Here is a 14,147-nt window from a genome sequence, read left to right on the forward strand (position 1 = left end):
CGTCCGAAGGCACGTTCAGAGCAGGCTGTGTGGCCAGGGCTCTTCTGTGTCCCTGCCAGCCTCCTGGAGGCACCCCGGGGCTGTGGAGAATGAGAGGGTCTGGAAATATGTGTGGGCACGTCCCCTCCTTAAAGCAAAGCGTTCACTAATGGGAGCCAGACTATTGAGGAAATTAGTCTCTTTTGTGGGGACTGATCTCAAGGAGTCTGTTGATGCTGTGGCTGTAAGGCAGTCCTCCGGGGAAGCCAGTTTGTACCCTGCCTCCTACCTGTGACAGCTCAGGCAGGCCTGTCGTCATTCACCCTGTCCAGGCAGGCCTGTCCATACACCGACAGGCCAGCTACGCCTGTCTCTACTCCGGCTGCACGGACAAGCCTGTATTTCTGGCCACCTGGGCAGGCCTGACCGAATGCTGTCTGCCCAGTCGGGCAAGTCTGTACTGTAACAGCCTAGATTAGCCTGATAAAGAAATGCTGGCCAGGGTCTGGTTGCTACGCCTACAAGACTTGAAAAACAAAATACTTTTATTGAGTTATCACTGAAGTTGCAAACACAAAAGGAAGTAGAAAATCTAACACCACTTCATCACTCAGGCTTGTGGACAGTGCTGACCCCAGGCCTCCATGGGCAGCTTGACCCAAGCATCCTAGGCAAGCCTGCCAACCCAGTCCTGGCCCAGATGTCTCTAAGGGTCCCTGCAGCTCTTCTGAAGACATCCCCTCTCCACATCGGCTAGGCTTTGTGAGATACAGCTGATGGGATGGGCTGTGGCACGTGGCAGGCATGGGCCTTGACCTTGGGCTGGGCCATCCTTGGGGAGAGCTGTTTGTCTGAGGCCACATCTTATAGGGCAGGGAGGGGGGACTGGCTGGGCAGGGACACAGCTGGGGCAGAACCAGGATGTTGTTATGTCTTCATAAACTGAAGGCAGTGGTGGCTGCAGAGCTCCTGGAAGGGGGCAGGGACCCTTGGCATCTGGCCCTGTAGGCCTCTGTCCTTCAGGAAGGAGTGGCCAAGGCTTGAAGACTTGAGTTAGAGTCTCGGCCCTGACATTACTTGCTCTGAGCCCTGGGGCAAGTGTTTTCAGCTCACAGAGCCTCAACTCTGTGATCCAAAAAGTAGGACCATACTCAGAGGCCACCCTCAGAGGCCATCACAGTAGAGCTGTCACAGCCGGAGCTTGGGCTGCGAGCTCATTATTCTCCAGCTGGGGCTCCCACGGGCAGTGTTTCCCTTTCTGAGACTCCACTGTCTGACAAGTGGGGCTGATTCTGGCCTCTCAAGGGTGGGAAGACAATGTGAGCCTGGCTCCTGTCCAGTGCTTAGGAAAGTAGGTGAGTGGAGATCCTGTCCTTGGGCCCTAATGCTGGGGGCCCCCCTGCCCCCGGCGGCTCTGCGGGCTCAGACATTGGTCTCCAGCTCACTAATCTCAATGGTGCAGTGGTCCAGATGTGTGGCAGCTGACTCCTCATCTTGCTCCACTTGGATGGGGATGTGGTGGGGACAGGCCGGGCCCAGGGTCAGCTCCGAGGCCTCAGCCACACTCTTCACACAGCCATTCTGCTGGGTTGCCACGATCTCCTGGAGGCTTACTGGCTTGGTCTCACAGGGTGGCAGTTTCTGGGGAGGGGAGACAGACCTTGGTAGCAGCAGGAGTGGGTGAGGTTAGACACTAGGGGGGACTGAACGAGCAAACCATGTAGTGGGTTTTCCTCTAGAGGCGTTGTGGGACCTTGATAGGTCACCCAGGGCCTCTCTGGGCCCCACATTCAACCCTGCTTCCTTCTGAGGCTCTTAGTGGAGGAGGGACCACACCCTCTGGTGAGGGAATTGGTGGCTATCCGGCCTGTCCTCCCCACAGAGTGGGATGGCCTGCTGCACAGTTATTGGAGGAGCCCTGAAGACCACGAAGCCCCATGCAGACATACAGATGTTTGCGTTGTGGTAGTCAGGACAGATACCACCTCCACACAGGGTACAGGCACCCTGAGGGCAGGGGTTCATCTTACCCTGTTCACCAGTGCCCATCCCCGGATCGACAGCCACGGTAAGTGCTCAACAACTAGCCATTAGGGGCATCAGTCAGCCCCCTACAGGTGAGGAGACCAAGGCCAGAGGCAGGGAGGGATGGGCAGGTACCCAGCGGGTGAGAGGACCTGCTGCCCCCACTCCCACCCCAGCTCCACCCACTCAACGGAGGGGCCAGGCCAGCAAGGGGGCACTGCTCTCACCTCAGTGCCTGTATCCTGAGCAAAGTCCTTCCGGCAGATGTGGGCCATGATCCCCGCCGCCAGCGCATCACCCAGCACGTTAATCATGGTGCGGAACCGGTCCCTGGTGAGCCACGGTGGGCAGTGGGTAAGGGGCAGGCAGAGGGCAGCGCTCACCCCAGCAGCGCCTGCAGCAAGGCCTTTCTGGTCCTCCTGAGCCTACCACCCCCCACCCTGGCAAGGCCAAAACAGGTTTGATGCACAGCTGGCTTCATGGGCACGTGACTCTGCCCAACCGTAGAAGGGCCTGGGCTTGGTCTAAGGCTCTGCTCTCACCTTCCTGAAGTTCTTTATAATTTTTGAACAAAGGTAGGCACATTTTCATTTTTGAACACTGGGCCCCACACATTATGCAGCCAGGCTGGTGTCCATGAGGAAGGCAGGGACCCCCAGCCACCCCCACAGCCTGCTGCCTGAGGGGTAGGGCAGGTGGGGGGGCGAACCCCACTCACAGAGCCCAGTCGACAGCGATGATGAGGGTGATGTCGTCAGTGGGAAGTCCCACGGAGGTAAGCACGATAACCATGGTGACGAGCCCAGCCTGGGGGATGCCAGCTGCCCCGATGCTGGCTGCAGTGGCCGTGATGCTGCAAGAGGGGCAGGGAGAGGAAGAGGAGGAGCAGGAGGGGCAGGCCTCACTGTTGGGGTCCGGGTTCCAAGAAGGAAGCCAGATTGCCGGGGCCTCTGGGGACAGCCCTATGGGGCAGGGGTTGTTGGGAAAGTTCTCATGGTGGTGGGGGGGCAGGCCTCTGCTCAAGGTCCTCTGGCCCCATGGTCTCTGTCCCTGGCCTTAGCAGAACCTCCTGAGAGTTTGTGGGAAAGACTGTGCCTGGAGCCTCTGCCTCCATAGGGTTCCCGGAAGCCAACCAGAGGTTCAGGTCATCCACCCCTCAGCCTGCCCAGCTCCTCTCTGGGGCCTGGCTCCTAAGGCCTGACTTCTTCCTCCAGCTGGCATGCAAGGCCTTCCCACGGCCTCTGCCCCTCACTCCAGCACCCTTCCCTCCGCTCTAGCCACACTGGCCACCCGCCTTCGTCCCTCGTCATCCCCCCCCCGCCCCGCCTCTGCTCTGCGTGTGCCTGCCTGCGGCCCTTGCTGGCCTGCTCGGAGCTCCCCCTCTGCAGGGTGCCGCTGGGGAAGGAGCCCCGAGGTAGACACTAGGTCGAGTCCCAGCTGTGCCACTGACTTGCCGTGTGGCCTGGAACAAGCCCCTTGCCTCCTCAGCACCTCAGAAACCCCCTTAGATCTGGGTCTCAAGAACCCCAAAGGCGCTTCCAGTGCCCTCCTTCCCTCCCAGCCAATCTACTCTGGGTGTGGGGTGTCGGGTGTGTACCTGATGGTGATGATCTGGCCAAAGTCCAGCTCGTAGTTGTTGACCTGGGCGATGAAGATGGCGGCCACCGCCTCGTAGAGAGCTGTGCCGTCCATGTTGATGGTGGCGCCCACGGGCAGCACAAAGCGGGCAATGCGCCGGTCGATGTGGTTGTTTTCCAGTAGGCACTTGAAGGTGATGGGCAGCGTGGCTGAGCTGCGGGCAGAGGGGCCAGTGTCTGCCTCCCACCCGCTGCTGGGGGCCTCCTGGAGCAGGAAGCCGGCCCCCTCCCCGGGCGGCCTAGCCACCACGGGGGAGAACGGGCTGAAGGAGCTTCGAAATGGTCTCAAGTGCCGTCCTCGGGCAGTGTGTTCTCAGAGGCCCATCCAGACCCGCCCAGGCCAAGGCCTGAGACACCCCACCAAGCACACGGTTGGGGAGGGGGACGCCACCACCCACAGAGCGCCTGCTATGTGCCGGGCGTTGTGCTTTACACACTTCTCCTTCCCGCGAGGGGCAGTGGTTTGAGTCTGTTTGACAGATGGAGAACCCGAAGCCCGAGGGGACGAGGGCCTGACCCAGTCACAGGCTGTGCCCAGCTTCAGCGAAGTGCTAACCTCAGGACGCTGGGGCCGACTTGCTGGATTTCGATTCCAGCGTCCCACTAGCCAAGGGACTCTGGCAGTCCCTGTGTGCCTCAGGTTCCTGGCCCCACACAATACCTTGACTGCAGAGGTGGTTCAACGAGGAAGCGCCTCGCACAGTGTCTGGCGGTGGCGAGCACGCAGGCAGCGGGAGCCGCTCCTGTTACTCGGTTTGCTACCAGAGCTCTTGGCGTCAGTGCTGAGACTCTGGCTCAGGTTGCTGTGGCCGCAGTGCCTCTCCTTTCCCACAGGCCAGAGCCTGGGGGCCCGGGCCCACTTTCAGAGCCTCCAATGAGCCCCCGTGTGCTGGGCCCCCAGGCTGTGGTTCCTGCCACGCTGCTGGCTCTGGCGGGGCTGGCCTGCGGCGAGGGGGCCAGCAGCCACTTGGGACTGTCTGTCCTGTCCATGTCCTGGCCCTGCCCTCGTGGAGGTTCCAGGATGAGGCATCTGGGGATTTGCTTCCCTGGGGTTCTGCTCCCCCTCAGTCCTTCCTGAGGTGCTTCGGCTATGAGGGGTGGGGCTGTGGGGCTGTGAGGAAGGAGCTCGGTGATGGCCCTCATTCCCATTTGACAGATCAGGAAGGTGAGGCCCAAAGAAGAGAAGGCAGTAAGGGCTGGAGGATGAGCCAGGCTTTGGCTCCAGACAGACATGGGCCTGAGCTCAGGTGACTTCTTCCATGTGGAGCTTGAGCACTTGCTAAGGGGAGAGCCATCCTTTCTTCACAGAGTAAAGAGCACTTTCTTCCCCTTGATAGACGGTCAGGCCTGCATGACTCCAACCCCCTGGGCTCCCCTGGGCTCCGCAGTGGGCTGGGGTCCTGGAGACCGGGTGCCGCCTCATCCAGCCCAGACGGCCTTCCTGCCCTTAGAGGGTCATCTCCACTCGTTCCCATGGCAACCCTCTGAGGCTGAGGCCACCATGATCTCCAATCTGTGTATGAGGAAACTGATGCGCAGGGAGGTCTAGTGACTTGCCCATAGTCACACAGCCAGTAGGTGAGGGAACCGTGATTCAAATCCCCACTGGCTAGTAAAGCTGCCAAAGTCGAGACAGGGCATCCAGCCAGGATGTGCCTGTGGCCTTTATCAGACCAAGTCCCTGACCAATGCTGGGCCTGACTCCAACAGATCACCATGTGGTGGTGAAAGGTGACAGCAATCAATTGCAGATTTATCCTTGGTCAGCTGTCCTGACCCCAGGTATACAGAAGCCACCCCCATGTGGACTGAGTGCCCCTTAAGGATGCTGGCAATAGGGGAGGGGAGGCTTTAAGATGCAACGAGATCTTTCTGCCATTTAGACCATTTCAGAAATAGGTCTCATTACTATAGCTACGCCCAGGTTTGTGCAGTGGGCCCTACTGACACCTGCCATGGTTCTACGGCTGTGGACGCATGATGACTGGACCGGTGAACAAAATTCAGCCACCACCATCACCCCACCCTGTCCATCACCCAGGGCTACCTGGAGGAGGTGGCCAATGCAATGAGCAGGGCCTGGAGGACACCACGGATGAAGACAATGGGGTTCTTTTTGGTAATGAAGAAGTAGAGCAGGGGCAGGATGAAGAGGCCGTGGACCACCAGCCCACACACCACGGTGACTGCGTAGAAGCCCAGCTTTTTTCTGACAGCTGTGGGGTCATCCATCTCCAGGATCTTGCCGGCAATGAGGAACACAATGCCAAAGGGGAAGTACCTGAGGGCAGTATGGGGACCAGCAGTTAGCTCAGTGCCAGGCAGGCAAGTGTCCCAGGCACTGCATTGCTGCCTGGCCTCATGCCCCCCGAGCCTTCCTGCGCTCCCGGGGGGACTGTACCAAGGTGCCCAACACATGGCATCGTTAATAACATGACCCTCAACCAGCCCAGCCCTGTGCAACCTCTGGTCCCTGTGCTTGCCTGTCCAGGCCTGGGAAGAATGTCCTGCCCTTAGCCAGCCTTTCTATTGCCCCAGCAGGGCCACACACTACATGTGATTCCTAAGATTCCTAAGGCCTGAGCTCCAAACCAAGCGTGGCAGCTGGTTCCCAATCCAGTGTTTGCCTTTTCCAAACGCTGAGCTGATGAGACTCCATGTGATAGGGGACCTGGGCCGGGCAAGCAGAGCTATGCTTAGCTCATAACTTTCCTCCCAGGGGCCTGACCTGGCAGGGAAACAGCGGGCCCAGGGCTGGAACGAGGCTAAGTCAGGGCTGGGGAGGTGAGGGGGCTGGATCCAGGGGAAAATGTGCAGCTCTGGAGGCCCCAGGGCAGGGCTGAGCCTCTGTGCAGCTTTCTGCTCACTCAAGGGGAGCAAACGGAGCCAGGGCAGGGCTGAAAGGGTGTGCAGGATGAGGGTAGAGGAGGACACTCCTGGCTCCAGTGACGCTTACCACACAGCCACTGCCACAATCTTCATGACCGACTCGTTGAGGCACTGGCAAAAGCTGACTAGAGGGGTTCCACTGTCACCCATGCGGCCCAGCATGATGCCTGCGGGGCAGGGACACAAGAATGTCATGGATGCCACAAATCAGCACGTGCCAGCACACACTGGTGGCCAAATGGGGACAGAGCCATGTGCACTGGAGACCTTGGGCCTTGGCTGCCTTCCCAGCAGTTTCGATGCGCCTGTGCTTACACCCTCCCCTTGCCTCCTCCTTGGCTTCCACCGCCCCACAAGGGCTGTCATCTCCTTCTGTCCAATCCATGAAAATGCTCCCTGCCGAACACCCCTCACTGGCTTCCCGGGCACTCAGACCATAGCCCAGTTCCCCACTGCTTCAGGTTCCCAGTGACCTGACCCTCTACACCTCCACCTCCCTCTGGCCCAGCTTTTCACCTCCTCACTACACTCTAGCATCACTGGCCTTCTTTACCTTCCCAGAAGATATTAAGCTTTTTGCTGCCTCAGGGCCTTTGCCCATGTAGGTACTGGTGCCTGAAACACTGGCTGCCCAGCTGCCCACACGGCCTGGAGACCCATCGCCCCTCCCCTTGGCACACTCCCCTTTTGTTCTTCTCTGTCTCATCTATTTCTGATCCCTTTATATCACTTATTACAACTTATAACTATTATTTTCCAGTTGTCTGTTGTTCTTTACATTTCCTCCCAGAGGTTAGCTCCGAGAGGGCTACAAAGGTATCTCCTTAGCTGGCATGTTGTAGGTGCTCAATGATAAGCACCTAATCAATGAAAGAAAAAAGGAATGAATAATAAAGGCTTTCCTAGAGCCTCTGTCATTCTCCTATGTGGGGGGTTCATTTGTGTCCATGGTGAGCTGTATGCAAGTGAGTGCCCTTAGGCCACTTCTGAAACAGTGATGAGTGACAGCTGTCCCCACTCTGTGGCTGCCCTTGGAAAGCTTCCTGGCAGGGTGCTTCGGGGACTCATCACCTGACTCAGCCAGGAAGAAGAGGGTAGGGATTTGAACCCTGGCTTATGAGACTCCAGAGAGAGGCTCTTTCCCTGTTCCAGGAAACCCCAGACCCACACCATCCACAGAATAGCTACCACATGGTGACAGGATGGCACAGGAGCCCTGCTGGTGTGGGTTGGAGAGGCCCACGCTGGAGGTAACATAGCCTAGCCCCATCCACCTGGCCTGTGGAAGCCCTGCTGAGCTCGGATCCCCCAGTCCCCTATCAGTGCCAACCCCTCTCGAGCTAGTCCTGCCTGAAGCAGTCTCCACTTAGTTTCCCAGGAGGCACCTCAGGGTGTGGCTGTAGGCCTCCTGCAATAGTCAAGGCCAACGAGGCCTTAGCATCAGCTACGTTCAACACTAGGGAGGAGATGAGAGAGGAGGCTACGTGGAAGGGACCAGAGAAAGCCCCATTTAGAGCAGCTGGGCAAGTGTGCTCGCTCACACTCAGATGCGGGCATCCACTGAGGCACATGCAGGCACACGCTGATTTGGACACACGTACAGACCTACAGACCTGTTTGGACACATCTATGCCGACATGGACAGTTGCACACGTTCAGTAAGCACTTAGTGAACTGAGTCCAAGGGTCTCTTCCTGTCTCTGCCTGCATGGAGCTTACACCTGCTTCTGTGCAACTTAGACCCAGAAACAAATCGTTAACTGCAGGAGGGTCAAATGTTTAAGAAGGAACATGGGGCACCTGACCTGTCTGGGCAGCCGGCCGGGAAGACTTTGCTGAGGATGAGATGCTTATGTAGATAGACCTCTGTCCCCTGGCGAGGATGGGAAAGGTGCAGGGGAGAGGAAGGGTCAGGAGCAGCCAGGCTGTGGGGAAGGACTTTGGGGAGGCACCTTCCAGAAACCAAAAGGCAGTGTGGCTGGGTGAAGAGAGCAGGAGCAGAGGAGCTTGCGGGGCAGGCTGGGCCAGATCATGCAGAGCTCTGCAGGCCGCATACAGTGCTCGGGCCCCTTCCAAGTGCACTGGAGAGCCCCGAGGCCCTGGGCAGACTTTGTGAGCGGCTGAGGGGGACGCAAATGACAGGGGCTCTTCAGGAGGCTCTTGCAGAAACCAGGCAAGAGATGATGGTGGCCCTGCGGTGGTGGCGGAGGGCAGAGGGAAATGCGGGCTCCGAGAGAGGTTTCTGGGGTAGACCTGACAGATTTGGATGCAGGCTGGGGCAGAGGCCGAGGCAGAAAACAACGCCCGGATTTCCTGAGTCAGCAACCAGGAGGATGGTGGGAAAACCTTGTGAAGTCAGGGAGGCATAAGAGGTCCTTCCAGGCCCTTGGCCTAGGGTGGAGACGAAGAGGTTGATGCCAATTTTAGAATAAAACTCACAGTGACCTCTGGCATGGTCTAGAAAGACAGGGGGACTGATGAGCTGGAATGTTCTGGATGGCTTGTCCCCAAGTAGGAGAAGGGTTTTGTGGGTGTGTCGGTGATGGTGGAGGGGGCACTGCTGGCAGAGGCATCTGAAGCTTTTGTGGGATCTGAAACTTACATAGTTTGGGGCCCTCTTTAAGAAAAAGAATTCTCTCTCTCTCTCTCTCACTTCCTTTTTCTCTTTTTGTAAAAAGGTATAAAAGGGTCTTTGCAAGTTAAGCTTTACCAGCTTCATGGTACTAGCCTATGGTTGGGGGTCTCAGCACCTCGAGAAAAGTAGTAAAAGGGAGGGTGAGGTCAGGGAGGCCAACTGTGGGTGGAGAAATGACACAGACATGCCTGAGGAGAGAATGGCCGGTGAGAAGCCCCTGTGGGAGGTTGAGGGAGACAGATGGTGCTGACTGATGAGTCTTAGATTTTTCCTGTTCTTTACTGTACCCCCCCACCCTGCCCCAGTACCCCCAGACCTCAGTGAAATGGAACAGACTGCTGGGAGAAGGGCAAGGGGCCCCTGGAGGCAAATGAGCATCCAGGGATGGAGAATTCAGAGTGAACAACATGGGCGCCAGCTGGGGCAGGGCTGGAGACACCCCTTGGCCGTGGAGGGGGGACTTGAGCCACTCCCCTGGATAGGAAAGAAACCTGGAACATGAGAGACTCCAGGTTATTCATGTTAGTGGACACAGGGTTGTAGAGAAGGACAGATGCAGAGAGGGACTGGTTCCAGGCCCCTGCCAGGGTGGGCAGGGCAGCACGTACCCATGGTGGCAGAGAAGATGACGATGCCCAGCACGTTCATGCCATCGATGGTGTCAGGCTCTGACTTGTAAACAATCTCAGGTGGTGGTGTCAGGTCCAGGGCGAAGTTCTGAACACGAGAGCCGTTCTCTTCCTGGACCCCATAGATGAGGATCTGCCGGGGAGCGGCCTCCTCCGACGCCATCTTGGGGGATTTGATGATGGGGGTGGTCTTGGTGCGGTACTAGTGGGTAACACCCAACCAGGAAGGAGTCAGGGCCAAATGTTGTTCTTAATATCATCAACAACAACAATAATAACATCCTGGAGGCGTATTTGTATGTGGTCAAGAACTACTTGATTGACAATAGTGTTTACCAGAAAGAAAAAAGAAAATTGAGATTTCTTCATCTATGGACACACTACCCAGCCATGGGCCTCTCCAACCCTTCTTCCCTCTTCTTCCTTCTCTGCATCACTGGGTTCCCCTCTACCCATCTCCTCTTCTACCCAGATGATTTTTCCATTCACCCATCTATCCCTTCCAAGCATCCATTTCCCCAGCCAGCCCTGCCTGCCACTGGTGGAACCTTGGACCTTCTCTTTGAAAAGTTCAACTTGCCCCAAGCCTTCTTGAGGAGAAGAGGACCCAGCTGGGAGGAACTGAGTATTCACACTGTCTCCCTTCCCTTCTCTGCCCCAGGGTGTCCCTGGGTCTTTCCCTCTCATTTCTCGGACACTAGGAGCCCAAACAAGGGAGTCTTCTATCCTCCCAACACCATGGTGTCAATAAGGTAAGCCTTTGGGGTGTGCAGTGGAGTGGGGTAACCATTCAGGAGATATATGGGACCTCAAGTTTTTGTGCTTCAGTTTCTTCATCTGTAAAATGGGGTAACAATAGTATCTAGCTCATTAGATTAAAGGAGACAACATACATGAAATGTTTACAACAGCACCAGGTGTGTGGCATGCCTGATGTGGCCATTACCACTGTTACCATGCCACTACCACTGTCATCACTGTTCCAACATTGAACATGCTCTGGTGGATGCCAGAGACACAAAGATGAACCAGACGTGAATCTGCTCTGAGAGCTTTGGGGAGGGAGGGATTTACTTTGCCTCAGGGGGTCAGACGGCTTCACAAAGAAAGGGACATTTGAGTTGGATCTTGAAGGGTGGGTAGGAGTTCACCAAAGGCAAAGGACATTCCAGGTAAGTATGAAGTAGAGCAACATTCAGTCTTTTCTCTCACACCTTCAATAGTTCTCCATCACTACTGGAATAAAATCAGAACTCTCTAGCCTAGTCCTCGGGGCCCATCACCATCTGGCTCATTTCATAGATAAAGGCCCAGGTGGTAAGGAAAGATACAGTGATTAGCTCAAAGTTTCACAGCTCCTTATTTTGGATCCTCCTCTCCAACCCTCGACCTCCTCCTTTGCGTCCTCAGTCCCAGTCAGGGCCCAGCAAGGGGATCGGGAAGTGCTTGCTGGATTGTCAACCAACCAGTCGACATTTTATGCGGGGAAAAGAATTAGAAGTTATTAGAAGGGCAGACAAAAATTGGCACACAGGGATATTTACCATAATTTCCAAAAAGGAAAAACTGAAAACAACCTAGAGGCCCACTGAAAGGAGGGGATGGTAATAAATTACAGCCCCTCTCTCCCCGTGCAGCATGGGCTCTTACATCACCGCAAATATTGTATTTTTAAAAAACACTTAATAACCAGGGCAAATGCTCATGATATAATGGGAGTGGGGAGAAAAGCAAGATATATACTGTCTATGTACTACTATTCTAATAGTATTTTTTCAAAACATACTTAGGCAAAGAAAAAAGATTAGAAGTGTACCCACTACAACCACTGTTGTGTGGTCCTGGAACAAGAGATGATTTTTATTCTCTGCTTCATATTTTCTAGCATTTTCCTAATATTTTACCCTGAATATTATTGCTATTCTTATTATGGGGAAAAAAGTGTTATTTTAAAGGAAAAACAGGCTTAGATGCCAGACAGGCCTGGGTTTTCCTACCAGCGCCGTCATTTACTAGCAGTATGATCTTGGGCAGATCCGTTAGTCCTCCTGAGCCTTGAGTCTAGGTTTCCTCACTGGAGACAGGGGCTGTCCACTGAGGGCAGGGTTACCTGAGCCCCCAGTGAGGTGGTGTCCGTGAGCGTGGGTGTTGCCCCTAGAGCAGGGGGGGCTTCGCTCCATTGTCGCTTCTCTTCTTGAGAAGCTAGAACCCTGGGCAGGGGTGTGGCCATGGGAGACTGTAAGGGTCTAGGTCTCCCCAACTCTCCTCCTCTCCAGGAGGCAGGGAGACTTGCTGGGTAAAGTTGACACTTCTCAGCCTGGCCCACCCCCCTGGCCCCAGGACCCCACTCACCTGTTTGAATGTGGCTTCCACCAGGTTGGCAGGGAACATGTTCCTGGGAAGAGAGTCAGTAACTGAAGAATTCCCCAGCCCAGGACAGGAGGGCCTGTGGGGTCATCTGAACACCTCCCCTGGCAGCCAGTCAAGGCCTTCCATGACCTAGCCCACCTCCCTCCGTGGCTTTCTCTCTTCCTAACACCACCCACTCCCCGCCCCACCTCCTGACCCTTAGTACTCAACACTCCAACATTAGTTGCATACAGTTCCCTAGAGATACTGCATACTTTTCCAGCACCCAGGCCTTTGTCCACACTGTTCCTTCTGCCTAGAAGGTCCTTCCTGCTTCTCTGACTCCTACTCCAGTCAGTTGGAGGCCACACTTTCTCTGATTGATGGTCGACTCTGTGACCGTCCCCTTGGGAGTCACCTATGCTCCAGTGTGCTGCAGTGTGGCATGGGCTCACGGGTCTGCCTCCCCACACACTGGCCTCCTTGAAAACTCAGTTGGTCCTATCTTATCTGGATGCCCAACACATGACCTGGCACGTAAATGAGATCATAATTCTTATTAACATTATTTTCATAAAGCTAAGGGAGGAGGGGTCTTATCCCACCAGATAAGAACATAAACTATAAAGATACAATTTAAAATGCAATATTGAAAAATAAATAAATAAAATAAAATGCAATATTGACATAGCTGTCAACAGAAAAATCAAGAGAACAGAACCTGTAGCCCAAAAACAGAACCTAGTACATCTAAGTACTTCATTTAAAAAAAAAATAAAATGTATTTTCTTGTTTTAGTAATCTCTATACCCAACATGGGGCCCAAACCCATGACCTGAGATCAAGAGTCCCACGCTTTTCTGACTGAGCCAGCCAGGCACCCCTAAGTATTTCATTTTTGATTAAAGCTGTGTCACAGATCAGTGAGCAAAGGAAGAATTCATTATAGAGTACTATAATGAAGCCAAACCAACTATTTTTTTAAAAATTCTTATTTATACTTTGCATCAAAATAAATTCCATTAAAGAAATAAATAATATAAAAAATGAAACCATAAAAAGTTAGAAGAAAATATAGGTTAATATTTTTCAAATCTTAGAATATGGAAGGATCCTCTAAAAAATGAGCAATAAACAAATCAATAGATTTTACTATGTAGAAATTAAGAATTTCTTAAGTGCAGCATAGTATCCTGGGTTAGATTTGGGGGTAGAAAAAAAGACAGTAGTGGAAAAACCAGTGAAATCCAAACTAGGTCTGTAATTTAGTTAACAGTGTTGTACTAATTTAATTTCTTAGTTTTGACATCTGTGCCATCGTTACGTATGCTGCTAACATCAGGGAAGCTAGGAGAAAGGTATATGGGAACTCTCTCTATGATGTTTGCAACTTTTCTGTAAACTTAAAATTATGCCAAAATAAGAAGTTAAACAAATTGAAAGGTTCTTTAGACAGTTCCAAATACAAATAAAATTATAAAGCAAATGACAAACAAGGGGAACTATGTGACAGAGTGTTGTTGTCCTAAATCTATAAAGAGCTTTTACAAGTCATCTTTGTCTCCTTCACTGTCTCTTCTCTCCAAAACATCAGCTTCCTGGAAGGCAGAGATCTCTATTTTGTTCACTACTGTGTCCCCAACAACTGGAAGGGTGCCTGACACATAACAGGGACTCAGTGTATATTTGCTCCATAAATAATTGGACCACAAAAGCATTAGAACCAAAATAGAAAAATGATTGAAAAGTCATAGCCAGGCAATTCACCTAGCAAAGGAAGGAACGTAAGTAATGGAAAAAAGCTTTTTAAAAGATGTTCATCTTCATCAATAAATTAGACATTTTCACCTACCAAATTGGTAAAGAATTTTTAGATGACAATGCTCAATGCTGAGGATGTTTGGTGACAACCTCCCCCCTTTCCCCTGCCCCTCTCCCACCTCATGGCAGCAACTTTTCTGTAAGGCAATTTGCAATTCTTATTGAGGAGTTAAAACCATTAAA

General features: G+C 53.7%; 1 protein-coding gene across 1 annotated transcript in view; it reads right to left on the bottom strand.

The window, feature by feature from the left end:
• Nucleotides 1-1,170: 1,170 nt before the first annotated feature.
• The window catches only part of SLC1A7 (solute carrier family 1 member 7), a 42,709-nt gene continuing 29,732 nt past the window's right edge, over nucleotides 1,171-14,147 (bottom strand). Inside the window, exons 4-11 of the mRNA XM_055307142.1 lie at nucleotides 12,147-12,189; nucleotides 9,774-9,996; nucleotides 6,598-6,697; nucleotides 5,689-5,922; nucleotides 3,602-3,796; nucleotides 2,723-2,857; nucleotides 2,232-2,334; nucleotides 1,171-1,620 (exon numbers count right to left, since the gene is read on the bottom strand). Coding sequence (XP_055163117.1) covers nucleotides 1,402-1,620; nucleotides 2,232-2,334; nucleotides 2,723-2,857; nucleotides 3,602-3,796; nucleotides 5,689-5,922; nucleotides 6,598-6,697; nucleotides 9,774-9,996; nucleotides 12,147-12,189 — 1,252 coding nt within the window. The 3' untranslated portion in view covers nucleotides 1,171-1,401. The remainder of the gene's footprint in view (nucleotides 1,621-2,231; nucleotides 2,335-2,722; nucleotides 2,858-3,601; nucleotides 3,797-5,688; nucleotides 5,923-6,597; nucleotides 6,698-9,773; nucleotides 9,997-12,146; nucleotides 12,190-14,147) is intronic.

This window comes from Nyctereutes procyonoides, unplaced genomic scaffold (genome assembly GCF_905146905.1).
Source record: "Nyctereutes procyonoides isolate TBG_1078 unplaced genomic scaffold, NYPRO_anot_genome, whole genome shotgun sequence".
NCBI lineage: Eukaryota > Metazoa > Chordata > Mammalia > Carnivora > Canidae > Nyctereutes > Nyctereutes procyonoides.